At 35.0% G+C, this 25,212-nt stretch overlaps 1 protein-coding gene across 6 annotated transcripts; it reads left to right on the forward strand.

The window, feature by feature from the left end:
• Window positions 1-1,900: 1,900 nt before the first annotated feature.
• LOC129262189 (neuronal acetylcholine receptor subunit alpha-7-like) lies at window positions 1,901-24,082 on the forward strand. Of its 6 annotated transcripts, none has more exons than XM_054900263.2 (11): window positions 1,901-1,923; window positions 2,708-2,853; window positions 7,024-7,068; window positions 7,753-7,862; window positions 8,534-8,793; window positions 10,116-10,310; window positions 10,867-10,953; window positions 12,485-12,594; window positions 15,884-16,084; window positions 17,820-17,939; window positions 20,295-24,082. In XM_054900263.2, the coding sequence occupies exons 2-11, from the start codon at window positions 2,710-2,712 to the stop codon at window positions 20,475-20,477; spliced, it is 1,455 nt and encodes a 484-aa protein (XP_054756238.1). In that variant the 5' UTR covers window positions 1,901-1,923; window positions 2,708-2,709; the 3' UTR covers window positions 20,478-24,082. The 6 variants fall into 6 exon arrangements, with proteins under 6 accessions (XP_054756238.1, XP_054756239.1, XP_054756240.1 ...); XM_054900264.2 differs by lacking the exon at window positions 12,485-12,594 and adding an exon at window positions 13,692-13,801 and having other exon boundaries at window positions 20,295-23,318; XM_054900265.2 differs by having other exon boundaries at window positions 20,298-23,311.
• Window positions 24,083-25,212: the final 1,130 nt, after the last annotated feature.

A 25,212-nucleotide genomic window follows, 5' to 3' on the forward strand; every position in this document is an offset into this window, starting at 1 on the left:
TCTCCCTTTCTTTCTTCCCTTCTGTATTTTTTTTGTTCTTTTCTCTTTCTTATTCTTTCTGTCTAGTTTCTTTTTTTGTCATTGTTCTTTCTTTCTCTCTTTGTTTCTGCGTCTTATTACCGTCTATCTTTCGTTCTCTCTCATTATTCATTATTTTTTCTCACTTTTTCATATCTCTCAATATTAATTCGACCCCGCCTCCCCCTCCCTTTTCTTTGTCTCTCTTTATCTCTCTCTCTCCCTTTAGATGTCCGTCTCCGTCCCTCTATGTCCTCCTCTTACCCCCCCCCCCCTCCCTCTCTCTCTCTCTCTACTTCTCTTATCCATATCCTTTCTTCGTTGCCATCTTCCACCCTTCTCAGCATCCTATTTTATCCATGGGCAGCCCGGGGGGTGCGCCATTAGAACCCCGTTATCGGGGCGTTAATATACCCCTAAGTTAATTTGATGATAGTGTACTCATAATATCCTCCCCCTTCTAGAGTTTTCGATCAAGAAGCGGAGTACATTCTCTCAGTACCCCCACACACGATCAACCCGTCACCTGCGCATCCAAATAGCCCCAAGCCAAGGAAACGTATTTGTATTTCAAACATTATCTACATCTTTAAGTGGTGTTACCACTCCTGATGAATTTTGAGGTCGGGGTTTTTCTCGCTCCATGTCGTATAGTTATGAGAAATAATGCAATAATATTACTCGTATACTCAAATGCAATGAGACGCCACGATATGTATACGTGAATTACAAAATTATTATCATTATAACAAATACTTCTTATTCATAGATGATATTATTTCAGATAATCATGATCGTAATTATTCAAGTCTTCTTCTTTTATTTTTTTACATTATTTCGTATGATTCACTGTCCACAATCATGACAATATTTCGGTGGAATGACTTATCAACAAATTTTTTTTTCGGAATGTTTATCCTTTTTATTTATTATGCTCTAGAGGCATTTTTCGAAGAAATGAATTGAATTAACAAATTAATACTGGCCACTTGATTTCAATTATATTTGACATAATTAAGGTATTTGTATAGTTCCCATGTAGTTATCAATATATTCTCCCATCATTTTACGAGTATCTGATCTGTTGTTTCATTTTGTTTTAGTATAAAGTTTCAAAATTATTCGTTCATTCGTTTGTCTAAATATGATATAGATCCATTTATTATTATGATAAGTCATGTTATATGTAAATTTTTGTCTTTCTACACAATCATGATAAGGCTTTCCAATCTTTCAAATGGCAAGGCCGTGTTTTTTTTCGATTGAAAAATAACATAACGAATGCATCTATGGCATTTTCTAGAACACATAAAACAGTGCCAATGTGAATGTTGTTTAACCAGACATAATCGGCTGTTCTCTATTACAGTCATATCATATGCATCTGATACACCTAACACCTTTGCACTAAACGCATCGCTTACACAAATGAAAATGATATGAATCGGTATCGACCCACGCTACTCACTTTTCTATTCAAAGACATCATAAGGAAACTGACACTCGTTTGTATTATTAGAAGACTATAAAGTGTGTTTTAAGAATGAAATTAGGGCGCGGCGAAAACGAATTTGCAAGAAGCTGATTAATGTATGAATTAGGAATCACATTATTACTAGAGTCAAGTGCACTTTTTTACCTCTGGGCTATTCCTGTTTGAATGTGTGTTGGGCTGGCCAGAGACAATTTGACTATATATAGGAGTAGATAAAAAAGAGGCATTCAAATGGATTCTCATGGATGGAAAGTATCGAAGGGTTCCCTGTATATCAATTAAGGTGAAATGAGGAAATTTCTCTCCTTTTCAGAGTAAAACTAGATTAATCCTTTTAACCATAATTTGTTTGTCTTCTCTTTTTACCCCTTTCTCACTCGCAGTAACGTCGAATCAAGTAGAAAACCCTGGTAAGTATGACCAGTCTAGTCATTGATAGCAGTCGGGTGTGTGTGTTGTAAGGGTTTGCAGGTAGGTGCGTGATTAGAAATAGATGAGCTGAAAAAAAAAATTAATGTGCGGTAAAAAAAAAAATCTATAGCGTATTAGCGTAAGATGTTCAAGATATTATTCCGCTCTTTCCATTTATACTTTCATTAAGAATAAAAGAATAATCCGAATTATGCAATCCGACATACCATCATAATCCATATTTTCATTTTTTTTTCGATCCAAAATATGCATGCAGTATCATCAATATATATCTCAGAAATTGTCAGTACTTATGCATCGGCCCACATCACTGTAACAGTCATCAGTCTTTATTAGGGGTGGTTTGAAATGTGCTTACCCCCTAATCAGGTGGGTGTTTCATAAAGTTGTTCGTAAGTTAAGAGCGACTTTAATGATGATCCTTTCTTGTGGAAAATCGTGTTTATTGGCGATGGTTAATCGCGTAAGAAAGCATCACCAGTCGTTCTTAAAGTCGCTATTAACTTACGAACATCTTTATGAAACGGCCCCCAGGAGTGAATATACAGTATTATAAGATGAATGGGGGTTGTGGCAAAAAAAATATTCTTTTCAAGCTCCATCTCTTTACCTGGGTCCGCCAGTGTCGAAAAATTCCAATAAAGATAAATATAGGTTAGAAATAAATTTAGCATATATACATAGAATGTTTATTATCATTGTCTTTATATTATTAGTCTTTTTGTTATAATGATAATGCAATCATTGATATTTTTTCTCCAGAAATGAGGGCTGGTTACCATGAACGTAATCTACTGAAAACACTATTCGATGACTTTCCATATCGTGATTTAACCAGACCATCCAACGATCCATCTGAACCTGTATCGGTTCACATGGGAATCGCTCTCCAACAAATCATTGATGTGGTAAGATTAATGTAAAACATTGTATTAATCACAATTGATTTGATTGATTGATTTTCGTTTCACAGTTGTACATGATATATGATAAACATAAAGTTAAAAAATTAATGTTACAATACATTCTAACATAACATAATTATTGAGTTAAGGAACACAATTCAAAAATCAAATTACCTCTGATGATGATAAACAGGAGGGGCTTAATGAAAAACTATATGGTATAGTCACGCAGAGTCTGTTTCGTTGGTGTGACTTCGACATTAACGTCAATTTCATAAAGATGTACTCTCTCCTCTTTCCCTTTACCGCTTTTTCTTCTATTTCTTCCACTCCCTCCCCTTCTCCCCCTCTCTCTTCCTCGATCCCATCTATCTAATGCCTTTTTTTTTCTTTCTCTCACTCTTCCCCTCTCTTACTTCTTTTCCCCTCTATTTTTCTCTATCTCTCACTATCTCTCTATCTTACTGTGTACCAATGTGAATGCATTCATCGTTGTTTGAATTTATTTGTATTGTATTTTAGATATTTAATGTTATAATCGTTATATTACTGTATCAAACAGTAATAATAATGTATTATGATCGTAATGTATAATGTACTCTGATTTATGTATCATGTAATAATGTAAATTTAACCTGCCGGCCAACCTGATAGGTTGCCGGGCCTGGTTTTTGTTATGCTTGATCTTTAATAAAGACATGATGTACTACTACATTAAAGCATTGCAGAGTGATCACTAATAGATTTACTATTTAAAAAAAATATTATTTCTCTGACGCCAATTTTTACAGAAATTATAAACCCTCTCTTTACAGCCTCTGAAAGAACTATTTAATCACACATAAGTTCCAATGCATTGTTTAACCTTTCTCAGTACTATTGACGGCATACTGGGCAAGCTGGCGGCACATTTTTATTTTATTTATTTTTATTTTTTTGTCGAAGTTTCAGTCATAATTAGGTTTCCAAATCAATTTAATTTGAAATTCGAATGATCATGTTTCCTTCCCTTTATTTTTGTCGAATGCTTTTGATTACTTTTTTTAGTGAGAGTGGTTTTGGCTTTACTAGTCAATAATGTAACATGGAAAGATGGTTTGCACGGTATAGGAAATTTGTCCCTAAAATATCACATTTCGTCCGACTTTTATCATACCCCTGAACCCCGCTTGTAATAAAATTCAATATCTTATTAAGATATTTTATAGCGTTATACTTATCACATGAGCGTAAGGAACGTATATCCCTTTAGAAGGGGGAATTAAAGAGAAAAAATCTATGAAACTCTGTTACTATTACGTCGCTTTTTCCAACAGCAGAGGCCTCTAATTCAATGTACTAGACCAGTATTGGTCCAGCTCTTCAGACTCTATCCAACTCCGTCATCTTGACCTTGCTAATTTCTCTGCCTTCAGGCCTTTTATGACGTCATAGATGAACATTTTGGTGTATATTTACGTGTACAATATGGATGATGTATGAATCTATCCACCACGGATATGATGGATGAATTATAATGGCCTCTCAGTTATCTACACTGTGCCCACTGAGTGCATCATTTTGTATGAAACAGATGGCATATACACTCAGGCCTAAATAAACATAATTATACATTACTTTTTTTAAATAGCATTCACTCCGAGAGTTGATGTGTATATCATCAGAAAGTCTACCGAGTTTACATCAATAAATCTTTGAAAACTCCCTATATTCATATTATTGCATAATCATTAATCAAATCTGAATGTATGATGAAACTTGTTTTTTGATAAGTGTTCAGGACAGACATCATGTCAATAACATTGATAACAATGATGATTATTCAAAAAGCAGATTAAAATGGATGGGGAATCTTGAAATATAGTCGAAATAATACGAGCTGTGGACATGATAATTATGTGATTGCATCACAAACTTACTATAACATTGAAAAGAATTGTTAAAAAGCACTTCTCATCGTATATGCTATATCTTAATATTATTAACAAAGGATGTCCCATAGAACATAATGGTATAAAATAGAAGATATCTACGCGCACTGTTCTTTTAATGTCGTTTTTAACGCGAATTCGATCTATGATTATAATACCTTTCATAATCATGAAAGAAAAGTCAAGCAAGTCCGTATAAATTTACAATCTTACTTCCTTCTGGTATGTTTGAATAAGAATGAAATTTCATCTTTTCTATAAAAATCTGCAATTCCATTTTTTTGTCTCAATTATTTACATTATCCAGGCGGCGCCAGATTATTTATTATTTAGATAGGGGAGTCACCTATCTGTTATTCTTAGTTGAACATTACAGGGTCTAACAGCGAATTACACATCTATACCTTTCCTTTTGATGCTCTTTTTTTTAAACCTTTTTTCGGTAAATTGCCAACTCGTTCATTCATCACATGGTCTACCTTCATTTTGTCTAATGCCAGTCCGTCCATCGGCAACATTTCGTCTAACAACCATTTGGTCCAATAACCATTTGGTTCATTCATCATTTCGTCTAATCACCATTTCGTCTCATATCCAGTTGGTCTAATACCCATTTTCTTTTCATTCATTTCGCCCAGTTAACACTTGTTCCATTAGACCAAACGGTATATGGACTAAATGACTATTGGACCAACTGGTTATTAGACGAAATGGTGAATGGACAAAATGGCAATAAGACCATGTGGATAGTGGACGAACTGCTGGTAGACCAAGTAGACGAAACGGAAATGTAAGACTATATCTACATGATCTATCTTATTTTATATTAAGGCGACCTCACACCTTACGATTGGTCTGCGACCCGATTGCAGAATAAAATGTAGTAGAATTTGATGCTAATATTGAGACTTGGAATATCTTACTGTGTTATGTTCTAAATCATCGTAATAATACCTATGTTCAAATCTGTGACTATGCTATCATCCTTCTTAGAATAAAAGCGAATTTAATATCTAGTCGTAATGACGTCATAGCAGTCGTACGATTGGCTACGATTTGAAACTAATTTGGCCTTTACTCCAAAATAAAGGCTTGTAGTCTTTCAAAATGGTTATATTAGTATTCTTTCAATTAATTTCAACCTTAAATAAAATGATATGTTCCATTCATATTTTCAGAAAATGAGCAAAATGCGATTTGTTCCAAAATCGGATCGCGAACAGTCGTAAGGTGTGCGGTGGCCTTTAAAGACGCATTGTCTAAAAATCAATGGGTCGATTCTTTCTCTAGGCAAAATTAATTTTGTATGTGGATGTACATTATTGCTGTAGGGTATATTGTTAGTATGGGAAGAAATGATGCATCGTAAATGAAATTAGGAAAAATTATCTATAGCCAAAAAGTCTTAATTGTTTAAAATGTCATTTAACGTAATGATATTAACACCGAGGGATCGTAGCAGGGGTGCAGGAAGCACGCAGGGAACCCTCCCATGCCGTAAAACCACACCAATCTTGAAAGTCTTGATCTTCTTGCTTTTTTAAGATTAAAGTTCGTCTTCTCTTTCTCCTCGTTCTCCGTATTTCTTAATTTCTCCTTTATTTTCAACCTGAGTCTGAGCATGGACCTACAAGAGATGGTCTGAGCTATCACAAAGTCTGTCGGCGATAGCCCTTTCATGCCTTTTATTTGATATTCAACGCTCGCTCAAAATCTAACGTGCCATAAATTTACAAGTAAGCAACATGCTTACATGTAAATGGACTTTATTTCGTTTCGGAGATCATGCAGAAAGGCCCCATGTTTTCATTTATATCATATCATGGACTTTGCGGTAGTTCCATTATCATATCAATTCTTTATGATTTTCAAAATACACAAACTATGCTTTTTTTTTTAGAATTCAGAGTGATGAAAATAGTAGTAGAATATGTACTCTGAAGGTCAAGCTGGCTTAGCATGTCTGCACTTTCTGCTTTCTTAGTTATCGATTTGTGATCATGGTAATGTTACGCCAATAGCGTCTATATAGAAGTAAAAAAAGAATCCTTCATTACTGAACATCAAACTAAATAATGAAACATTCAATTTGGCGTATTCTTCACTTGATCAAAATAAGATAACGGACTTCATTTCATTGATTGTTTGAGTGTTCATTTTATTTGGCCTTTCGAAGTTTGTCGAAATGTTTGAATGTGTCTCTGATACTTTAAAATAGTTTTGATATTTGTTTTTACTACAGGATGAAAAGAATCAGCAAATGATTTCTAATCTTTGGATGACAGTGGTGAGTGCATGACAAACCTGCTTAGATATTCTTATGATTATGATCATGATGATGGTACACGTAATCTATAGATTTTTATTTTGTCATTTTATTTTATATAACACTAGAGGTGTATATTTTAGCCAAACTTTAAGGCGCAGTAAAGGAAGAGGGTCCTACCTTTACTTGTTTCAAGATCCAGTGTCATCGCGGCAATTATTTTTTCTTACGACACTAAACAGATAAAGAAAAGATTCATTCGAATCACTTTGGAGCGGCCACGCTCCCTGCACTGTAAAAACGCTGTTTAAAATTCTAAGCACGTTGTTTAAGCCCGTCACTCTAACTACTACTGTTTAAACTTTTTAAACAACTGTTTAAGCTTTTTAAACAAGTTGTTTTAACATATTAAACAATTTTGAACAAGTTTAAACAACTTTTTTGTTAGAGTGACAGGCTTAAACAACGTGCTTTTTTTTACTGTGTGTAAAAAAGAGAAATATACTATGTAATATTGAATAATCGTTATAAAGCATGTCGAGTATACGTTCTTTTCTTTTGTTTTTTTTTGTGTTTTCTCGTTTGCTTTTGGTTTGTTTGTGTGTGGGGGTACGGAGAGGGGATTAACGTATTAATGCTTTAACTCTATTCTATATTTCATTTTTGTCCGTTTCCCCTTGTTTTATTTTCCTTCGTACGAGACAGAGATGGGTGGATCCAAGTTTAGCTTGGAATAAATCAGAATACGGTGGACTAGATAAGATTCGTGTTAATCCGGACATGGTATGGCGACCAGATATATTGGTCTATAACAGGTAAGACCTGAAAGAGCCAAGGCTACTTTAGTTCCTTCGATAGACGTAGATAGTCAATGCAGATGCGCAATAGCGCAATGAACCAAAATAATATTGTGGGGCATAAGAAAGCGTCGACGCAAAATTTCTACAAACTCGTAAGCGAGCGGTTATATTTCGAACTTTTTAAGCTCAAACTCTAATATTGGGGGATAGATTTCGACATATTATTCAAAAATGATATCAACTTTTGCCCCTTCTCTGTTCATTTCCTTTAATTTTGTCTCTTTTCTCCGGTTTTTATTTTCTTGGTCGTGATTTTTTTCGAGGGGGGGGGGTCGAATGCCCCAATCCCTATATACGCCAGTGCAAATGAGAATGATATGAGATCAACAATCTGGTAGCTTCAGGAGGGGAATTATAATTTTGAGGGACTTTTATTTGATTATTCTTATGAACACTCCTGGCCTGGGACTAGGGGAGCAATGTGCGCCATTTTTTCGGCAGACGATTTTCAGTTTTTCTTGGGCAACCACCACGAAAAAATAATCTATTGCAAAATAATGTCTGATGTGAATTATATACATGCATTTTTATTATACTTTACTCATTACGATATAAGTTGATCAGCCGTTCGTGTTCACACTTTTACTGTCGTTCTATGTTACGTTTTTCGATAATAATTTTTAAAGCGCCGACTCCAAGTTCGATCCGACGTTCCACACAAAGGTCTCAGTGACAGACGATGGTGCGTGTGAATGGATCCCACCGGGTATCTTCAAGACTTCATGTCCTATCGATGTCAGCTACTTCCCCTTCGATATCCAGGAATGTGAAATCAAGTTTGGATCGTGGACCTATGGTGGTTTCACTGTCTCTCTTAATCTTCTAAATGATACGGGTATGAACGATACCAGTGAGTTCGTCATGAATGGAGAATGGAACCTCATTGGTAAGTCTATTAACTATAGGGCCCCGTAAAGCCAGGATTTTGCTTTCGGTGGATTCAAGTGTTCCCGAATCCTTGCTGAATTTTCTCGCATGCGCGGAGGAAGTACAGAATACTTCAGAAACCATGCGAATACGTGTATTCGGATGGATTCCCAGCTGATTCGGTTCCGGTGTAACCCGGCCTTTACACAAAGGTTAGCGATCAATCGTACGCCTGATTTTCATGATTGATTGCACATTGTAGTCAATGCAATCAATCGTAGAAAAAATGATCTACGAATACTACGGTCATTGCTAGGCTTTGTGGGACGGGCCCCTGAGCGCCGTAACACAAAGGTCAGCGATTAATCGCTAAATGAAATGACCAATCAAGATCATCTTTGTTGCATGCGCATTTTGCCAAGTAGACTGACTATGAACCAATCAGAATTGTCCTTTGAAATTAGCGATCAATTGCTAACCTTTGTGTTACGGGACCTCTTTAGAAAAGCGACACCCGGATATTTTAAAAGGGAGTTGAGGGCAAAACAAAATGTTGGGGCAAGGCGGGTAATTCAAGAGCGTGTGTAGCGTTGTGGCCCAGTGGATTAGTCTTCGGACTTTGAAACAGAGGGTCGTGGGTTCGAATCCCAGCCATGGCGTAATTTCCTTCGGCAAGAAATTTATCCACATTGTTCTGCACTCGACCCAGGTGAGGTGAATGTGTACCCGGTAGGATTTATTCCTTCAATGCTTTAGCGCCTATATGGCCGCTCAGCTACAGCCGGGGTAATAATAATATACCAAGTATATTTCAGCGCCTTGAGCACATAATCAATGTGGATTTGGCGCTTTATAAATACTCTATATTATTATTCTATTTTTTTTTCATTTTCCAAAAATGTATTGGGGCAACAGTTCCAACGAGAGGGGGTGGCTAATACCCCATGTCCACCCCAGGTGCCCCCACTGGCGTTTAAGTGTGCCTACTTTTCTTATTTTTACTTCGAACACTAGAAATTTTCCCCTTTATATGTGTTTTATTTGATTGTTGCGAACATAAGTATTTCTTAGTGCACCCTCTACTCACCTTTGTTTTTTTATAATCCTGGGGCCGCATATTCTAGAATATTTCGATATTTTAAAAACTTTTGATGAATATTAAAACTGATCGTTTATCCAACAAAAATTGGTACATTCAATTACGAATTCTAAAGCCCTCAATTGCAAATTCAACAAAATGAATTAGCAATAGCTGCACCTATATTTCATGCTTATCATATATGCCTGCATAAAATGTATAAGATTGTGTTTGTTTCTCGACTATTTGACATTGTTTTTTAGGCATGCCTGCGGAGAAGAAGATCAAGAACTACACTTGCTGCCCAGAAACGTATCCCTCCCTGCATTTCTACATCACCATTCGTAGGAGGGCGCTATACTACACACTCAATATTTTAGTGCCGTGTTTGGTCATCTCATCCCTTGCCTTGGTGGGATTTACATTACCTGTAGAAAGCGGAGAAAAATTATCTTTTGGTAATTTCAATTATCCATAATTTAAACTTATCATTTGTGATGATGACAACATATAACTTCATTTTATAACATACATGTGGGTATTCATTAAAACCTCTTGATTCTATTCCGACTGCAACACTCACCCTAAACTTGCCAAACGTCAAAAGGAAGAATTGCATTTAATATTGGAAAGGACCACGAATATAGAGAGCGATTCTGATCTAAAATACTTGTGACTACTCAGTGACCCAAAAAATGAAGATGGGTTCGCATTTAAGATCTGACTGCAATTTTTTAACTCATTGACCCTTTCCCTTAATCATTTGCCTGATGATCGACAACATCGTCTGCATAATTCGTTTCTTTATGTCGCCATCATTGACTTCAATAATAACCTTTTCCATGTTCTGCAAACATTTGAAATTTTCCCCCGCAATAAACATCAATAAACGACTTGCCATTAAGGAAAACTATCGCAATTAATATGATAATGTGCTGAGAAATGGATGGAATGGATTTAGTTTGAGCCAATAAACTAAAATAAAATGACTTTTATTCATATTTCCTTTGACAGGTATTACTATTTTACTGTCATTGACTGTGTTTATGTTGCTTGTTGCTGAAGCAATGCCTGCAACATCCGTCTCCGTCCCACTAATAGGTAAGGTTGGAATGGGGTCAAAAATATTAATTTTTTTTCAGTATTAATCATTATATTCAAATGTTCTATGACAGCCTAGGAGTTAGAAAAATATGATTGTTTTTGTGATAAAAGTAAAACAAATTTGAGAGTATATTACTTTACCAAAATGCACAATTTCAATGATAATCGACACTACTAAAACGTTTCCTTCTCGGCATGCAACAGTAATCTTTTGATATCAAACGTTTTGGATATCGGAGTCTCATTAATACTGTTAATAAAAGAAGAGTTGTAAGCTTCAATTAACGATGGCCGCCTCAAGAAGAACGTTAAGCACCCATTATGACCTACAATGTAGATAATAGAAGTGTATTGACATTAATTTTCCTTCACTTCTTGGAATGTTCCATAAAGGACTTACGATTTTGCTGACTTTTGCCATTATGGTATCTACCATGGTAGGTAGTATGGGTCAATAGTCAATAAAAATCCGATTTTTTTTCTTGGTATTTAGCATAATAAATTACCGTTAGTCTGTTGATTCAATCAATCAATCAACCAATCAATCTAAAGAGGGCCTGTTTCGATGTGTATTTATGATGCAATAATTGATTTGTTGGCTCATTTCTTTTTCATTGAATAGTTTTCTATATCTTTTAATAATACACTTGAATTATTAATGTCCCTCATTTTCATGCAAGGTAGTACCATGCATGTTCTTACCGGAATGAATTTAAAAGTCCCATTACATTTATTAATTTTAGTTACAACCGAGCATCGTATTTTCACTGGACTCTTATTTTATTTCATTTTTGTCAGGCCTTTCTTCTCTTTCCGTTGCAGATTCCTTATCCGAGCCAGTTTCTTTTCTGGCATTTTAAATACACTCCAAATCACAACCGTACAGTCATGCACTCTCTTGAGTGCATCCATACAGATTTTTATTCTTCATTTTTGGTTCCACTTGATCATTAAAAGAAGAGGCAATCTTGACGTTTATACAATGCTCCCATCAGGAGCATGGTATGAACGCAAACTGCTCAGGGGCCCGTTGCATAAAACTTTTTACCTGAGAAAACTCAGGTTGTTTTTACCGGAGTTTTTGCCCTGTGTTAAAGTCAATGGCAGAAATCAGACTAACCTTAGTTTTCAGTTTTTACCAGAGTTTTCTCAGGTAAAAAGTTTTATGCAACAGGCCCCAGGTGATAATCCTTAACGAGTATACCGTATGTGATCAGTATGAAATGATTATTGCGGTGAATTTCGCATAATGTTTTATGTTTGGGAAATAGAGCAACTTGGAACTATGATACAATTCATTGCCACTTTCACTATCCAAGCCTACGTGAATACAGGCTAGAAGAAATCTGTATGGACGCATTCTTCGGGTTCTTAATTTGGAAACAATTTCGTTATGAAACGTTTTCTCTAGTTTGGAAACAATTCGTTATGAAACGTTTTATTTGCAATCTTTATGAGCTACATAATTATTACGATGGACATCCATCTATTCTGACATATCGTTCTGTCGCTTCCACACTAACTATAGCCAAATATTTCGACTGTGTGCTATTGATGGTGGCCTTATCGGTGGTGTTTACGGTAATAACACTCAACATACACTACCGACATCCAAACTCTCATGTCATGGCGTCATGGGTAAGATACTCAACCAAAAAATAAGTTCGAGATGTAAAAAGAAGAAAAACACCCAATCCCGCCCGCTATTACTAACCCGTATTGTCTGAACGAGACGCGAATCTCCCTATTTTAAGCATTGCTCAGATAGATTGAAGTTTCGTGGGGAAAAGTTACTACGAGTTGGCTGATAAAAAGATATTAAGCCTTAAAATGTGGTCATTCTTTGAAAATCCAGAATTTGAAATGAAAATGGTCCCTAAATGTTTTTTTAAAGAGGCCATGTTATGTGATACGCATTAATACCATGACGTAACAACTACCATGGTTATATGAGAAGCGATTTTGCAAGTTTGTATCTTGGTCTGAATCACCCTTCCTTTATCTTAATTTACTATTTCGGAATCGTTGCTATGATCATAAATACAGAAACTTTAAAGTACCATCTATTTGACGACGTGGTTGTTATATCTTGTCTTACCAAGTAATTTTTATAGCCTTATCATATAATTCATATCGACTTTTCAACTTTGTAAATTGAGCGACAAAAAAGTTAAGGACAACGTGGCAACTTACCAAGCAATTATGTCACTATGGTAACATGTACATATTATAATTCGACTTAGAAAGGTACCTTTGTCGTCATGGCACATAACAAAGTTCACTAGTCGACAAGTATACTTTGCAAGATGAAATATCTTGCCATCTCGTTAGAGAGATGCCGCACTAAAAACTTCGGTAGTTATTTGATACGAATATCAAGTTAATATCATATCATTAAGTGGGGTAATATAGACCCTGAAACAGTTCGAATATTACATGATTCCTGAGCAATGTTCGGGTAAAGGAGATTCGCGTGTTACTCGATCGAATGAATTCTTTCAAAACAATCGCTTGTGTCCCTCCTCATTTTGAATGCTTTTTCATTTATCTCATGCACCCCATATATACACTGCATCGCATCATTATATGTTTTTTTTTTATTCGCATTCGGATCACCACTTTCATCTTCATAATTATCATTCTTCGTTGTCTTTCTTTTTTTTTACCTTTCATTTCACTTTATGTTGATTAAATTGTTTTTTTAATCGAAAGAACATGATTTCATGACTTTGCAGCCAAGTATTTCACCGCGGTACTATGTATGGTGAGCTTATCAGTAGTGAGTACGGTACTTACACTCAACGTACACCACAGACACCCAGAAACCCACGTCATGGCGAAATGGGTAAGGAAATCTCGCCACTCCGCTTCAAATCTATATAGCTAGTCCATGTAGGGGATACCTCGCGCAAACACATAAATCTGCACTCTAGCTCTCTCTTATCCACGCATAGCTTTCTTATCGTACTGTCCTGTCAATGTATTTAAGATTATGAATATAATACTCTGTGAAAATGATCGCAATGGTTATTCAACCTCCCTGATATACAATTTTAAATACAGGAACAAATGTGAGCCCCCCCCCCCGCATCCTCGGAAAAAATATACTCAGTAAAAATCAAGAATAATGCAATATTTTACTTCACAGTAAAGGGGGTATAGATCGTTTGATAGATAACGATCCCTATATACCTCATTCATTTAAGTGGCCGGGAATGGAAACGTTGGAATGTTTTATAAAATGGAATCAATTACAACGTGTAGTCAATCTCTTCTGCACCTTATTTCCTTTTCTCCTTTTATGTCCGACTTTCTCTCACACACGCTCTTCACATTTTATGCTGATATTTTGACCGATGGCCCGTGCCTAGATCCCTTGTGATTAGTGAATTGGAAAATTAGATAAAAAGTTAGTTAATTAAGCAAAATTCGACCGTACATTTTAATCTTTTTTTTAATCACTGAACCATGACTCTTTGGAACCCCTGTCTTTTCTATTTATTCTTTTCTGGGGCATCTCTTTAAGAAATTTGCAGGAGAATACATATATTTTTCTTTGTGCTGCTATTAGAAACCTTGCACTCGGAATGCAGACTTTCTTGCCTGATTATTGCGTATATAATTTTGATCTAAGAGCAATTTCACTTTGTCATTTCTCATGCATCTTGTTACCTGGATGACGTCACACCAATATTAGGAATGACGTCACTATGCACCATTACGGAAATATGCATAATTGTCTTTGATTTCTGCTTTCAATGAGTTTTCTCTACGTCGAAAATTTAGTTTGGAGTTTCTAAAGTAGTACACTAATTTAGAAATTCAATGTAAAATACAGGTAACATTGTATCTCCGTAACAACGATGTACAAAACGGTGAAGTACTTCTGTCTGATACTAATTTGTTTATATCTCATTCTATCTTTTTGGTTTATCATCTGCATTGCTTTTCGCATTGTGTTTTGCATTGTATCCCAAAATTAACAATCATTTTTTCCTCATATGGTGTTTTTCAGACTAACAACTTTTTATTGATATAATCTTTGTGGATTTAGTGTTCGTCATCTGGTTATCCTTTCTTTTGCAGATTGCCAAATTATTTTCATCGACATTGCTCAAAGTCATTTTCAATGTTGTGCTTTATATCGTGTGAAAATTGTATTTCAAACTAATCGCAATCAGTGTTAGATTTGTGATATTATCTAAAAGTCATTTTTTGGTGAACTTGTTATCTGAAAAAAAATATATGATTTGAATATTATTTTTTGTAGATAGATATATTTTGTTTTGGAAATATCGAGTCATATTTTGTGACAATTATATCTGGGGTTGAATTTTAACCTAAATTTGTTTCGATTATCAGTGTCATAACAGTAGTCATCGTCGTGGATTATGATTAGCAGCAACAGTAACTATAACACTGGAAGTAGTAATAGTAGTAGTAGTAGTAGTAGTAGTAGAAGTAGTAGTAGTAGTAGTAGTAGTAGTAGTAGTAGTAGTAGTAGTAGTAGTAGTAGTAGTAGAAGTAGTAGTAGTAGTAGTAGTAGTAGTAGTAGTAGTAGTAGTAGTAGTAGTAGTAGTAGTAGTAGTATAGTAGTAGTAAACATAGTAGTAGTAGTAGTAGTAGTAGTAGTAGTAGTAGTAGTAGTAGTAGTAGTAGTAGTATAGTAGTAGTAAACATAGTAGTAGTAGTAGTAGTAGTAGTATAGAAGTTGTTGTGATGGTATGAGTAGAAATAGTCGTGGTTCAGTCGCATGATACTATAACAATAGCTGGTCTAAGAACATGAAAGGTTATATAGAGGCAAAGATTGATTCCAAAATATTGGTTTGTTTCAGTTACCTTGTCAATAACGTATCTTAATTTGAAATTGAAAGGGATATTTTAAAGTAAGTATATCCTCTAACATACCCTATCTAATCCTTTAGCAACGCAGCCTGCTTCTAGAATGGTTACCATGGTTACTGTATATGAAGCGACCCGGAAGGGAATGGTCACCGTGTCAGCCAAAGCCATCTCGAGATGACATGGGACCACCGGTCTTTAGTCACGTTGGCCCAAGTACAGAGATACAACTAATGGATCGATCACCGAAGCGAAAGGTCGGCACCAACGGCATGGTCCCACAGGTGGGTAAACTATTTACTTCCCCTCTTTTTGTCTACTCAACAAAGTACAACTTATAATATTGCAAACTAATACTATCTATATACATTTTTGCAAATGAATGATTATTTGTATTTTTTTGTAAAAAGAAATGTATCTCTATTTTTTTCTTTATGTTGTACATTATGTTTGTTAATTATTTCTGTTGGAAAAATGCTGAAATAAAATCAAATCAAATCTAAAATTTTGTTATTATTATCGTTATAATTATAATCATAATCATAATTATCATTATCATTATCATTATTTTTATTATTATTATTATTATCATCATCATCATCATCATAATCATTATTATCATCATTATCATTATTATTTTTAATAAAAAAAAGAAAAAAAAAGCCTCTTTATTTACTATTTTTAATATTATTCTTATTATTATCTGGGTTGGGGTGGGGTATGATAGGACAGATGCGGTTACTACGACCTAAAATTAATTCTTGGGGTATACCGGCCACCCCAGATATATTGGTCAGTCTCTTGTTTCACATATAATATCACATTTATCAAAATTCTTTTGAGAAGAAAAAAGTTACAACTTAGTTAACGATCATTTCGAAAGAATATGTGTACAGTAATATCAGGAGATGTAACGGTTGTACGGTCATTGATGTTGGAGGCTGGTTTGATTGACGTGTTTGAGCTTTTTATACTAACATCAAAATAATGTTTAACAAATAAAAACTTTTCAAGTAAGAGAGGAGGAGTGATATAACATGGCTATAATTATATATACAGGCAAAGTTTGATTTTGATTTGTAGAGTTACGATTGATCACAAAGCTTTCGATCTGCTACAGGCCTCGGATCAAGGTCCCGTTTCATAAAGACTTGTTATAATAACAAATGAACAATATTCTACAACAAATTTTCCATCAAACAATCAGATGAAATTATTTCACTAGCTTTTATCTGTTATTGCAAATTTGTTGTCATAACAAGTTTTATGAAACTGGTCCCCGAAGTATAAATCTACTATCCAAACTTGTACCGTGATTGCACAAAAATGGGACAGGTCTTTTAAATGCGAACCAATAATCTCGTGGGTTTTTTTTTTCACATAACAAACCGAATGACTTGCATTGTGTGTTTCGGTCTATGCACGTTTTGGAACACTAATTCTAATACTATTTTCAAATAATTATAAAGGACAAGCATAAACTCCACAACAAAATTAGTTAAGCATGTGCTATTTCTTTTTTCGAATGTTAGCTCCCTAAATATATGCATATTACTTTTCAAGACAAGATATGAAGAATGTTGTTCGATCTCTACTTGTCTCACCTGGAATGACTTGGAGTTGCTAATACGAAAAGACTAACCAGATTTCGATTCTTTTTATGTCATGTTTCCACAAAGTTTCCTCAAGTAATTATTGGCAATACGTTTTGGAAGATGTGGTGGGAAAATTATCAAATCATCTCCATGAATGTACGTGTGATCATTCCTATATTATCAATAATAGCTTATAAACCATAATGAGATTAGCGTGAATCATTGAATGTAAACTATAGTCACTCTTTGATCAAGTATTTACACTATAAAAAAAAAAGACTCAATACGGATACAGTTTGGGAGTTCATGGTCATGGTCGAATAACTGCATTCCCAAATGGATTAATCCGTGTAGAGGATTGTTATCATCCAAATCGCACGTACATGAGTGAAAACTCTTTTCTCTGATTTGATAATTTTTCCAGGGCACATATTTAAATGACGCAAAGACGATAGGGATCAAGTACGCTAATTATGCACACGAGGAAAGCGAACCGATGATGTTGGATCATAAAGCATGCAAAGAGGGTGGTAACTCACGAGAGGTAAGGTTTGAATCCCTGTGGTTTTAGTCTGGACCCTATAATGGGTAGGACCATGGACCTGGTAAGACGGCCAGTCGAGTGTCCTCATTTGATACACGTTCCGCTTGGGTGAACACAAGCTACATCATGAAATGGCGTTTCCCATTCCTTCCAAAATTATTTTGGATTCTTCCTACTGTAGACATTCGTTGATATATTTATATACAATTTTTATATAGTATAAAGGACAAAAATATGACGCGAAAATCTTTATTACTACAGAAAACGAACAGACGGAAATTCCAACATTCTAACATAGATGTTCACTCTCGCAGAACTTGTCTCCTAAATGAGAGATATTCAATATACTTGGCAAGCGGTTTCATCCTTGGAATGACCTTTGACCTCACTTTGCACCTCTTTAATTGCTGGCGACACTCTTCCATAATTTCATCTTCTTCTGCAACCCATCTTGTTCGGCATGCACATCTGAATTTCGGACAATGTCTTCATTTTCTCTCTTGTTTTATGGTTGTTGTATTTTTAGCTATTAATTCTAAGTATATACGTGATATAGATTGAAGCAAGATTAAAGTTATATGACAGTTTCGTAATGCCGAAATAAGCTTCGGCACTTCGGCAATACATCGATGATGCACCGTCTCCTTCAAAGATGTGCAGCTGGGAATATGATTACCCGACAAATATGAACTTCAGTGAACTTTGATATTGTCGTTTAAAATACGTTGAAAATAATGCATATTATTATCAACTTCGCAGATGTTCAATACATACAAGGCATCGTATATTAACCTTTCTGCCTGTCACTTCACAGACTCATTACTATGGTAACTGCTTATATTCACCAGATTCTGATTGGTTGATCTTCAAGACATTAATCAGATTTAATCACATGGCAAAACCAGATTATCCTTAAAATAGATTTCATTTCCCTGGGGACAAAATAAAACCGGGAGCTGCTGGAACTATATGTGGTAGCAAGGGAGACACGGGGTGAATTAGAGAGGTAGAGATTCATCGAGATCGCCAGGAGGAGTTAAAACATGGTTAAACAAAGTGTTAAATGTAAAATCATATTTTGAAATAGTATACATGACAGAGTGAATAGACCCCTACTATTAAGTTTGAATGATCGAGTAGGCATGATATCTAATGTCACTAAAACATTGCATAATGACTTTGAAGTGCACATTAACGAGATTTTCATCTTTTTTTTCCCCTTTTTTGCGGTGTTCCCTTTCATCAATAGATGTTATGTCAATTTTCGCATCAAGTTGCATTTGACTTTCAGCTGGTATCTATATCGAATGCCCCCTTTCTCATTACCCCTCCGCCTTCTCTACCCCCCCCCCTCTCATTTTCTGTCTCTCTCCCTCTCTTTCTTTCTGTCTCTCTCCTTTCTCTTAGTGGTTTCTTGAATTGTTTTGCCTGTTACACTTATTTTCTCTCTTTCATGCTAGTGCACAATATTTTGCAACCTGATCATAATTATGATTACCATTTTTGTGTCGAGGATTTACAGCAATGTAGACTTATATTTTCATGATTTTTTACATTATCAGAATTTTGTTGCGAAATACAATTCATACTTTTCCTAGTTCAGACCAATAGTATGATTGATTGTTTTGGTTATAATTCCCGTCCTTTTTTTAATCGTTAGTATAAAATTATGTAGGCCTATTCTGTATTATCATGCACACACAAAATTCGGATAAACAATTTTGATACGGATAATCCAATGTCAACATATTCTAGAAATTTAACGACGTATTAAGTTGATTTATTTAGAATGAGTTTTCAAAACACATTATTTAAAATTGAAAATATTGTGTTCATTGTTGTCAGTCATAAACAGGTATTGATCACACGCTTCCTTTTCTTTTGTTTTGTTTTTTTTTTCAACAAAAATGGCCGATGGAATTAATGGATATTCTTAGTTATAATCGAAATCGTAGATACCAAACTCCCTATTTTGCATAGGCCTGTATCTTTGGTAAACTGAATGCATAAATCACATTATCGTAAGAGCAAAGCTAAGATTGAAACACTCATATTCAAGACTGTCATAATCACGATGAAAGGAAAAGGATTGAATACCTCAAAGAAAGAACGAAGGTGTAAAAAAAAGAAAACAAATAATAATAAATAAATTGATAGATACATCATTTAAAGCAATACGTCTCATCGCGCAGGTAAATACGCTTAATTCGCATGAAGCATGAGAGGTGTACTGTTACCAATCCATTGCCAAAGACTGACAAACTTACACGGCCACTCACGAGAACAGGCATGTCAAATATATCTTTTAAAATTAAATGTCCATTATGTATTAATTTGTCTTCTTATTTTCGTCAGCAGCTAGATATGATCATCAGGGAGATACGATTCCTGACCGAACGCTACAAACTCAAAGACATGGAAGACGATGAGATCCATGACTGGAAGTTTGCTGCCATGGTCATCGACCGGTTCGCCATGGTCTTCCTGACGATATTCTCGGTCGTCTCTACAGTCGTCATCCTCTCCGATCATCCCTAGTCAGACGACTAGGTGAACGATGTCGAGGATGACTTGGTGAGATTGGTTTACCATTGCTGATCAAAAGATTTACGATGAAAGGCAGGACCGTTTACCAAGTTGACTAGCGTGCGTCTTGATCTCTGCTTGCCATTGTCGAAGACTACTGCGGTTGATCGTATAATTTTTGTCGTTTGAACTTTTGTCGTTCGGGGCTCAATCGATCAGGACTTTGAAATGCTCACTTCATCTGAGCGCAGTGGAATCACTTGGGTAAATTTTCTTCACGAAGGCTGAAATATTCAGCGCTGCACGTATTCGACCCATTTACAAAGACTTCCATGTTGGCACAACCTAACTAGACATTGTTGAATCGGGTCTTAATGATAGTGGTCTTTGAACGATGTCATCAAGGACATTGAAGCTACTGCTTTGTCAAGGACCGCCCTGAGATATGACGTGTCTTCCAGGCTTCCTGATTGACGAATATTGACGCCTTGAAAGGATGGAAAGAATGGCTTCATCGATTGTTATGTACCTGATGATCTTTTTTATGGTTAAAGACCTCTATATTGCACGTAGTATTGCCGAGGATTTTTCCATTGATACCAACATCGAACTATACGGAAAGTCATTCTGGTAGAAAAATACTGTTGTGTAATTTTTAAATACAAAATGCGATGCATTGTAGAGAATGTATAAAGATTTGCATTGGCTAGTGCTAGATTATCAAACCACATTATATACCATAGCATCTCCACTAGTTTGATGGCTTATAAGATGAAAATAATCATGTCCGTATTGTTCATTGTCTCCTTTTCTACATTCTTCCAAAATGACGAACTTGAACAAAATTGATCTAGTAAAATGTAGAAAAAGAGCTTAGATGTTATGTGCATATCATCATTTGGATGCTGAGAATTATCTTTGTGCGTCATGAAATGTTTATTGTTATATTATACAATATTTCTGACTTCAGTCATAAATGATTATTTTTTAGGGTAATTATTCTTTATTATGCATTGTCTTTTTTTACAACGGAAAGTTTGAAATGATATAATGATTCTGGATTGCAAAAAATTATTGCATTTCCGTACGCTTGAAATGATTTTTACTGAGAAAAAAGTAATCTTCGAAGTGTTGATTTTCTATTGAACTGATTAAATTGTTCTTTGTATAATATATTACTAATAATTTTCATTGTTCTAGATATAGGCCTACAATAACGAAAAGTGCAGAAAAATCATGGGAGTTACAATTTTTTGACCATGCGTCTTATTTATTTTTCTATTTTAAAGTCCAAATTTATGTACTAAATTGACATTGCGTAAATGTAGTTCTTTCTAATGAAACACTGTAACATTTTATATACATGTAAACTTTTCAAAATTGGGAGATAAACTCATAAATTTCCATTTCGCCGGAAGCGATTAATGGACAAAATAGTCGGTGTTCGCTCAAGCATGAAGAAAAACTTAAACTTGTTTTAAGTCAGTCTGACATTTTTGTAAGAAATTTTATCAACACTAATTTGGTGATTTTGGAGGATTTTTTTTTAGTGTTTCATAATTATTTGATACGTAGGCTACTGTATGTTTGTGATGGTCGTCAGAGCGAACAAATTAAGTTAATTGCAAAACGTCTCTACAAATACTTCACTTAACATTTTTAATATAACTTGACAAGTGAAATCAAATGTTCGATAGTTTTGTTCATTTTCAATATCTTACACTTGGCTAGGCATTATGCTGTAATTTGTTGAAATAGGACGAAAGCAGCATTGTTTACGGTCTATAGTTAGTGATCATTATAATCATACTATGTAGTTCAGTATATTAGTTGCCTATATTCAGCAAGATGTGTCTATCCTTGATGATTGAGCGTAATTGTACTTCGTTATCATTCTACTTATAACCGTTCTCTGTATTCCAAAAAAAGATGTGTTTCGCTGGTCGAATATTGACTTTGTAAATGACATATTTTGAACGATGACAAATTATGAAATACAACCATTGTGTCTATAACAAAACGAATAATATTGTACTTGTGGGATTTAACAGAGAAATTTCAGACAAATAGAAAGAACTTTTACCTATATTTTCTATTTTACCTGAAATTATGATGTATGCGTTCTTTATTATGTTGGCAGGGGTGCTCTTGAAATGAATGAGACAATATCGCAACACCTCAACCCATCCACACAAAATAATCCTACCCCACCCCCACAAAAAAGTTGGCTTCTTTTTAACTCAAACGGTATGTCAGTATTTCCTGCGGTAGACTGTAGGACGCTCAGGTATATTTTTATTGAAACACAAATGCTACGTCATTAATCTGTGGTTGTTATTTTCATGCAGCAAAGAAGATATTTGGTTACAAATATTGGTAAAATGATTTTATTTTGCGCATAAATGATTCTCATGAATAATAACAAAAAAATATGTGGATTTTTAAAAAGGTTTTTGTAAATGTATTCGTTTATAGTGTTTTTGCAAGTCGGAGACACGGAAGGTCCCCCCCCCGAAATTGTAATAACTATGTTAATGAATCGTATGTTTTTAATTCATTTTGGACGTATTATAAGACGAACTGAATGTAAAAAATATCGACATTTAATGATCATCTTCTAGTAGTAAAAATTATAGAATGTTCTTGTTTCAAAATCGTGGAATTTATAGTACAAAATATGTCAGGTAAAAAAAAAGAGGTTCTTTTAGAAACTCAGTTTAGACCATCTTAGAAAAATATTGTAGCATCTCTCGTCACCGTTTCAAAATAATTGTTCACTTCTGATTATGTAAATGTGTCATGACCGTGTCTTAAATAAAAAGAATTAAAAGAAATTTAAAGATAGGAAAATGATAAAAAAGTTGTCATGTTTCGTTTGTAGAACGATAGAGATACAGGTATATCACGGCGTTTAAGACTTATAACAACCAATAATACGAAGTAATGTTAGATATTCGCCCCACCCCCTCCCCCTCTTCTATCTCTTCCCTTTTTTTCTCTATCTCTTTCTCTCTCACAATAAAAGCGCCACACCCCCTTTTAAATATATTCATCTCAGCTCTTATATTTCCCCAACATCTTTACTCTCTAAATTAAGGGCCCGGTACAGAAATGGAGCATCAAGAAAACGCAACTCCCAAACGTCATTAATTTTGACCTTGAACTCGATATAGTTTTGTAAAATAAAAAACAACTTGAAAATATGAATTTCACATTGATTCGGCAGGGTACAATGGGTTTAAAATTCGTTTGGTGGAATGTTGAGTTTTGAACAGATGTCTTAATCTTTTAATTACATCGTTCTCCCTGATATACACATACATAGAAGTATTATGGCATAATTATGCCTCCACATGGTCCAAATAACAATGTGCAAAGTTCGTTGCTAATCACACTGAATCAACTTTTACTTTGGAAATGCATCTCTTTTAGCCACTGGTCCTTAATTGCAATAGTGATACATTCTCATTATCATAATGTATAAACAAAAATATTCAGTTTACTTTTTTCAAACATAATCAAACTAAACAAAAAGAAATAGATTTTCACAGAATTAATGTTTTATTGTTAACCATGCATGCATGGGCAATGAACTTTGTTACAACTGTCAAATTAAGTTATCAATTATAAACCAGCTTGCAACCACCCCCCTCCCATAATGATTTCTTGATTACATTCTTCAATATATTGTGATCATCAACTGGTACTCATGGACTGAAAATCCAGAATAACTCTGAAAATAAAAACAAGAGTGTCGCTAAGGCGAGCACATTATACGAGCACATTATATGGAGTTATTAGTCAAGCAAGAAAATTAGAAGGTGGCGACTTCACCTCTGACCTTCTGACCTCAAAATCAATAGGCTCCCTGGGATCCATGCTAGTATCATACACACCAAATTATAGGAGCCTAGGTTAAGTTAAACTAAAGTTATCGCGTTTACAAGAACTTCAGGGTAAGATTAAAACCTGTCACTGCGACCTTCACCTTTGACCTTTTGACCTCAAAACCAATAGGCTTCCTGGGATCTATGCTAGTATCATACACACCAAATTATAGGAGCCTAGGTTAAGTTAAACGGAAGTTATCGCGTTTACAAGGACTGCAGAAGGTAAGGTGAAAACATGTCACTGTGACCTTGACCTTTGATCTTTTGACCTCAAAATCTAAAGGCTTCCTGGGATCCTTAATAGTATCATACACACCAGACTATATGAGCCCAGGTTGAGTTAAACTGAAGTTATCGCGTTTACAAGGACTGCAGAAGGGTAAGATGAAAACATGACACCGTGACCTTGACCTTTTGACCTCAAAATCGATAGGCTTCCTGGGATCTATGCTAGTATCATACACACCAAATTATATGAGCATAGGTTGAGTTAAACCATGGACCTACTACTCTATAGGTCCATGGTTAAACTGATGTTATCGTGTTTACAAGGACTTCAGAAGGGTAAGATGAAAACCTGTCACTGTGACCTTGACCTTTGACCTCAAAATCAATAGGCTTCCTGGGATCCGTGCTAGTATCATACACACCAAATTATAGGAGCCAAGGTTAAGTTAAACGGAAGTTATCGCGTTTACAAGGACTGCAGAAGGTAAGGTGAAAACATGTCACTGTGACCTTGACCTTTGATCTTTTGACCTCAAAATCTAAAGGCTTCCTGGGATCCTTAATAGTATCATACACACCAGACTATATGAGCCCAGGTTGAGTTAAACTGAAGTTATCGCGTTTACAAG

This window comes from Lytechinus pictus, chromosome 5, assembly GCF_037042905.1.
Source record: "Lytechinus pictus isolate F3 Inbred chromosome 5, Lp3.0, whole genome shotgun sequence".
Lineage (NCBI taxonomy): Eukaryota > Metazoa > Echinodermata > Echinoidea > Temnopleuroida > Toxopneustidae > Lytechinus > Lytechinus pictus.

Bases quoted from the DNA above. Each gene is read 5' to 3' on its own strand.
- LOC129262189 (XM_054900263.2), top strand. From the start codon at position 2,710: ATGAGGGCTGGTTACCATGAACGTAATCTACTGAAAACACTATTCGAT. The intron at 2,854-7,023 runs GTAAGATTAATG...TTTTTACTACAG, and splicing joins TCCAACAAATCATTGATGTG to GATGAAAAGAATCAGCAAAT. The intron at 17,940-20,294 runs GTAAGGTTTGAA...TATTTTCGTCAG, and splicing joins AGGGTGGTAACTCACGAGAG to CAGCTAGATATGATCATCAG.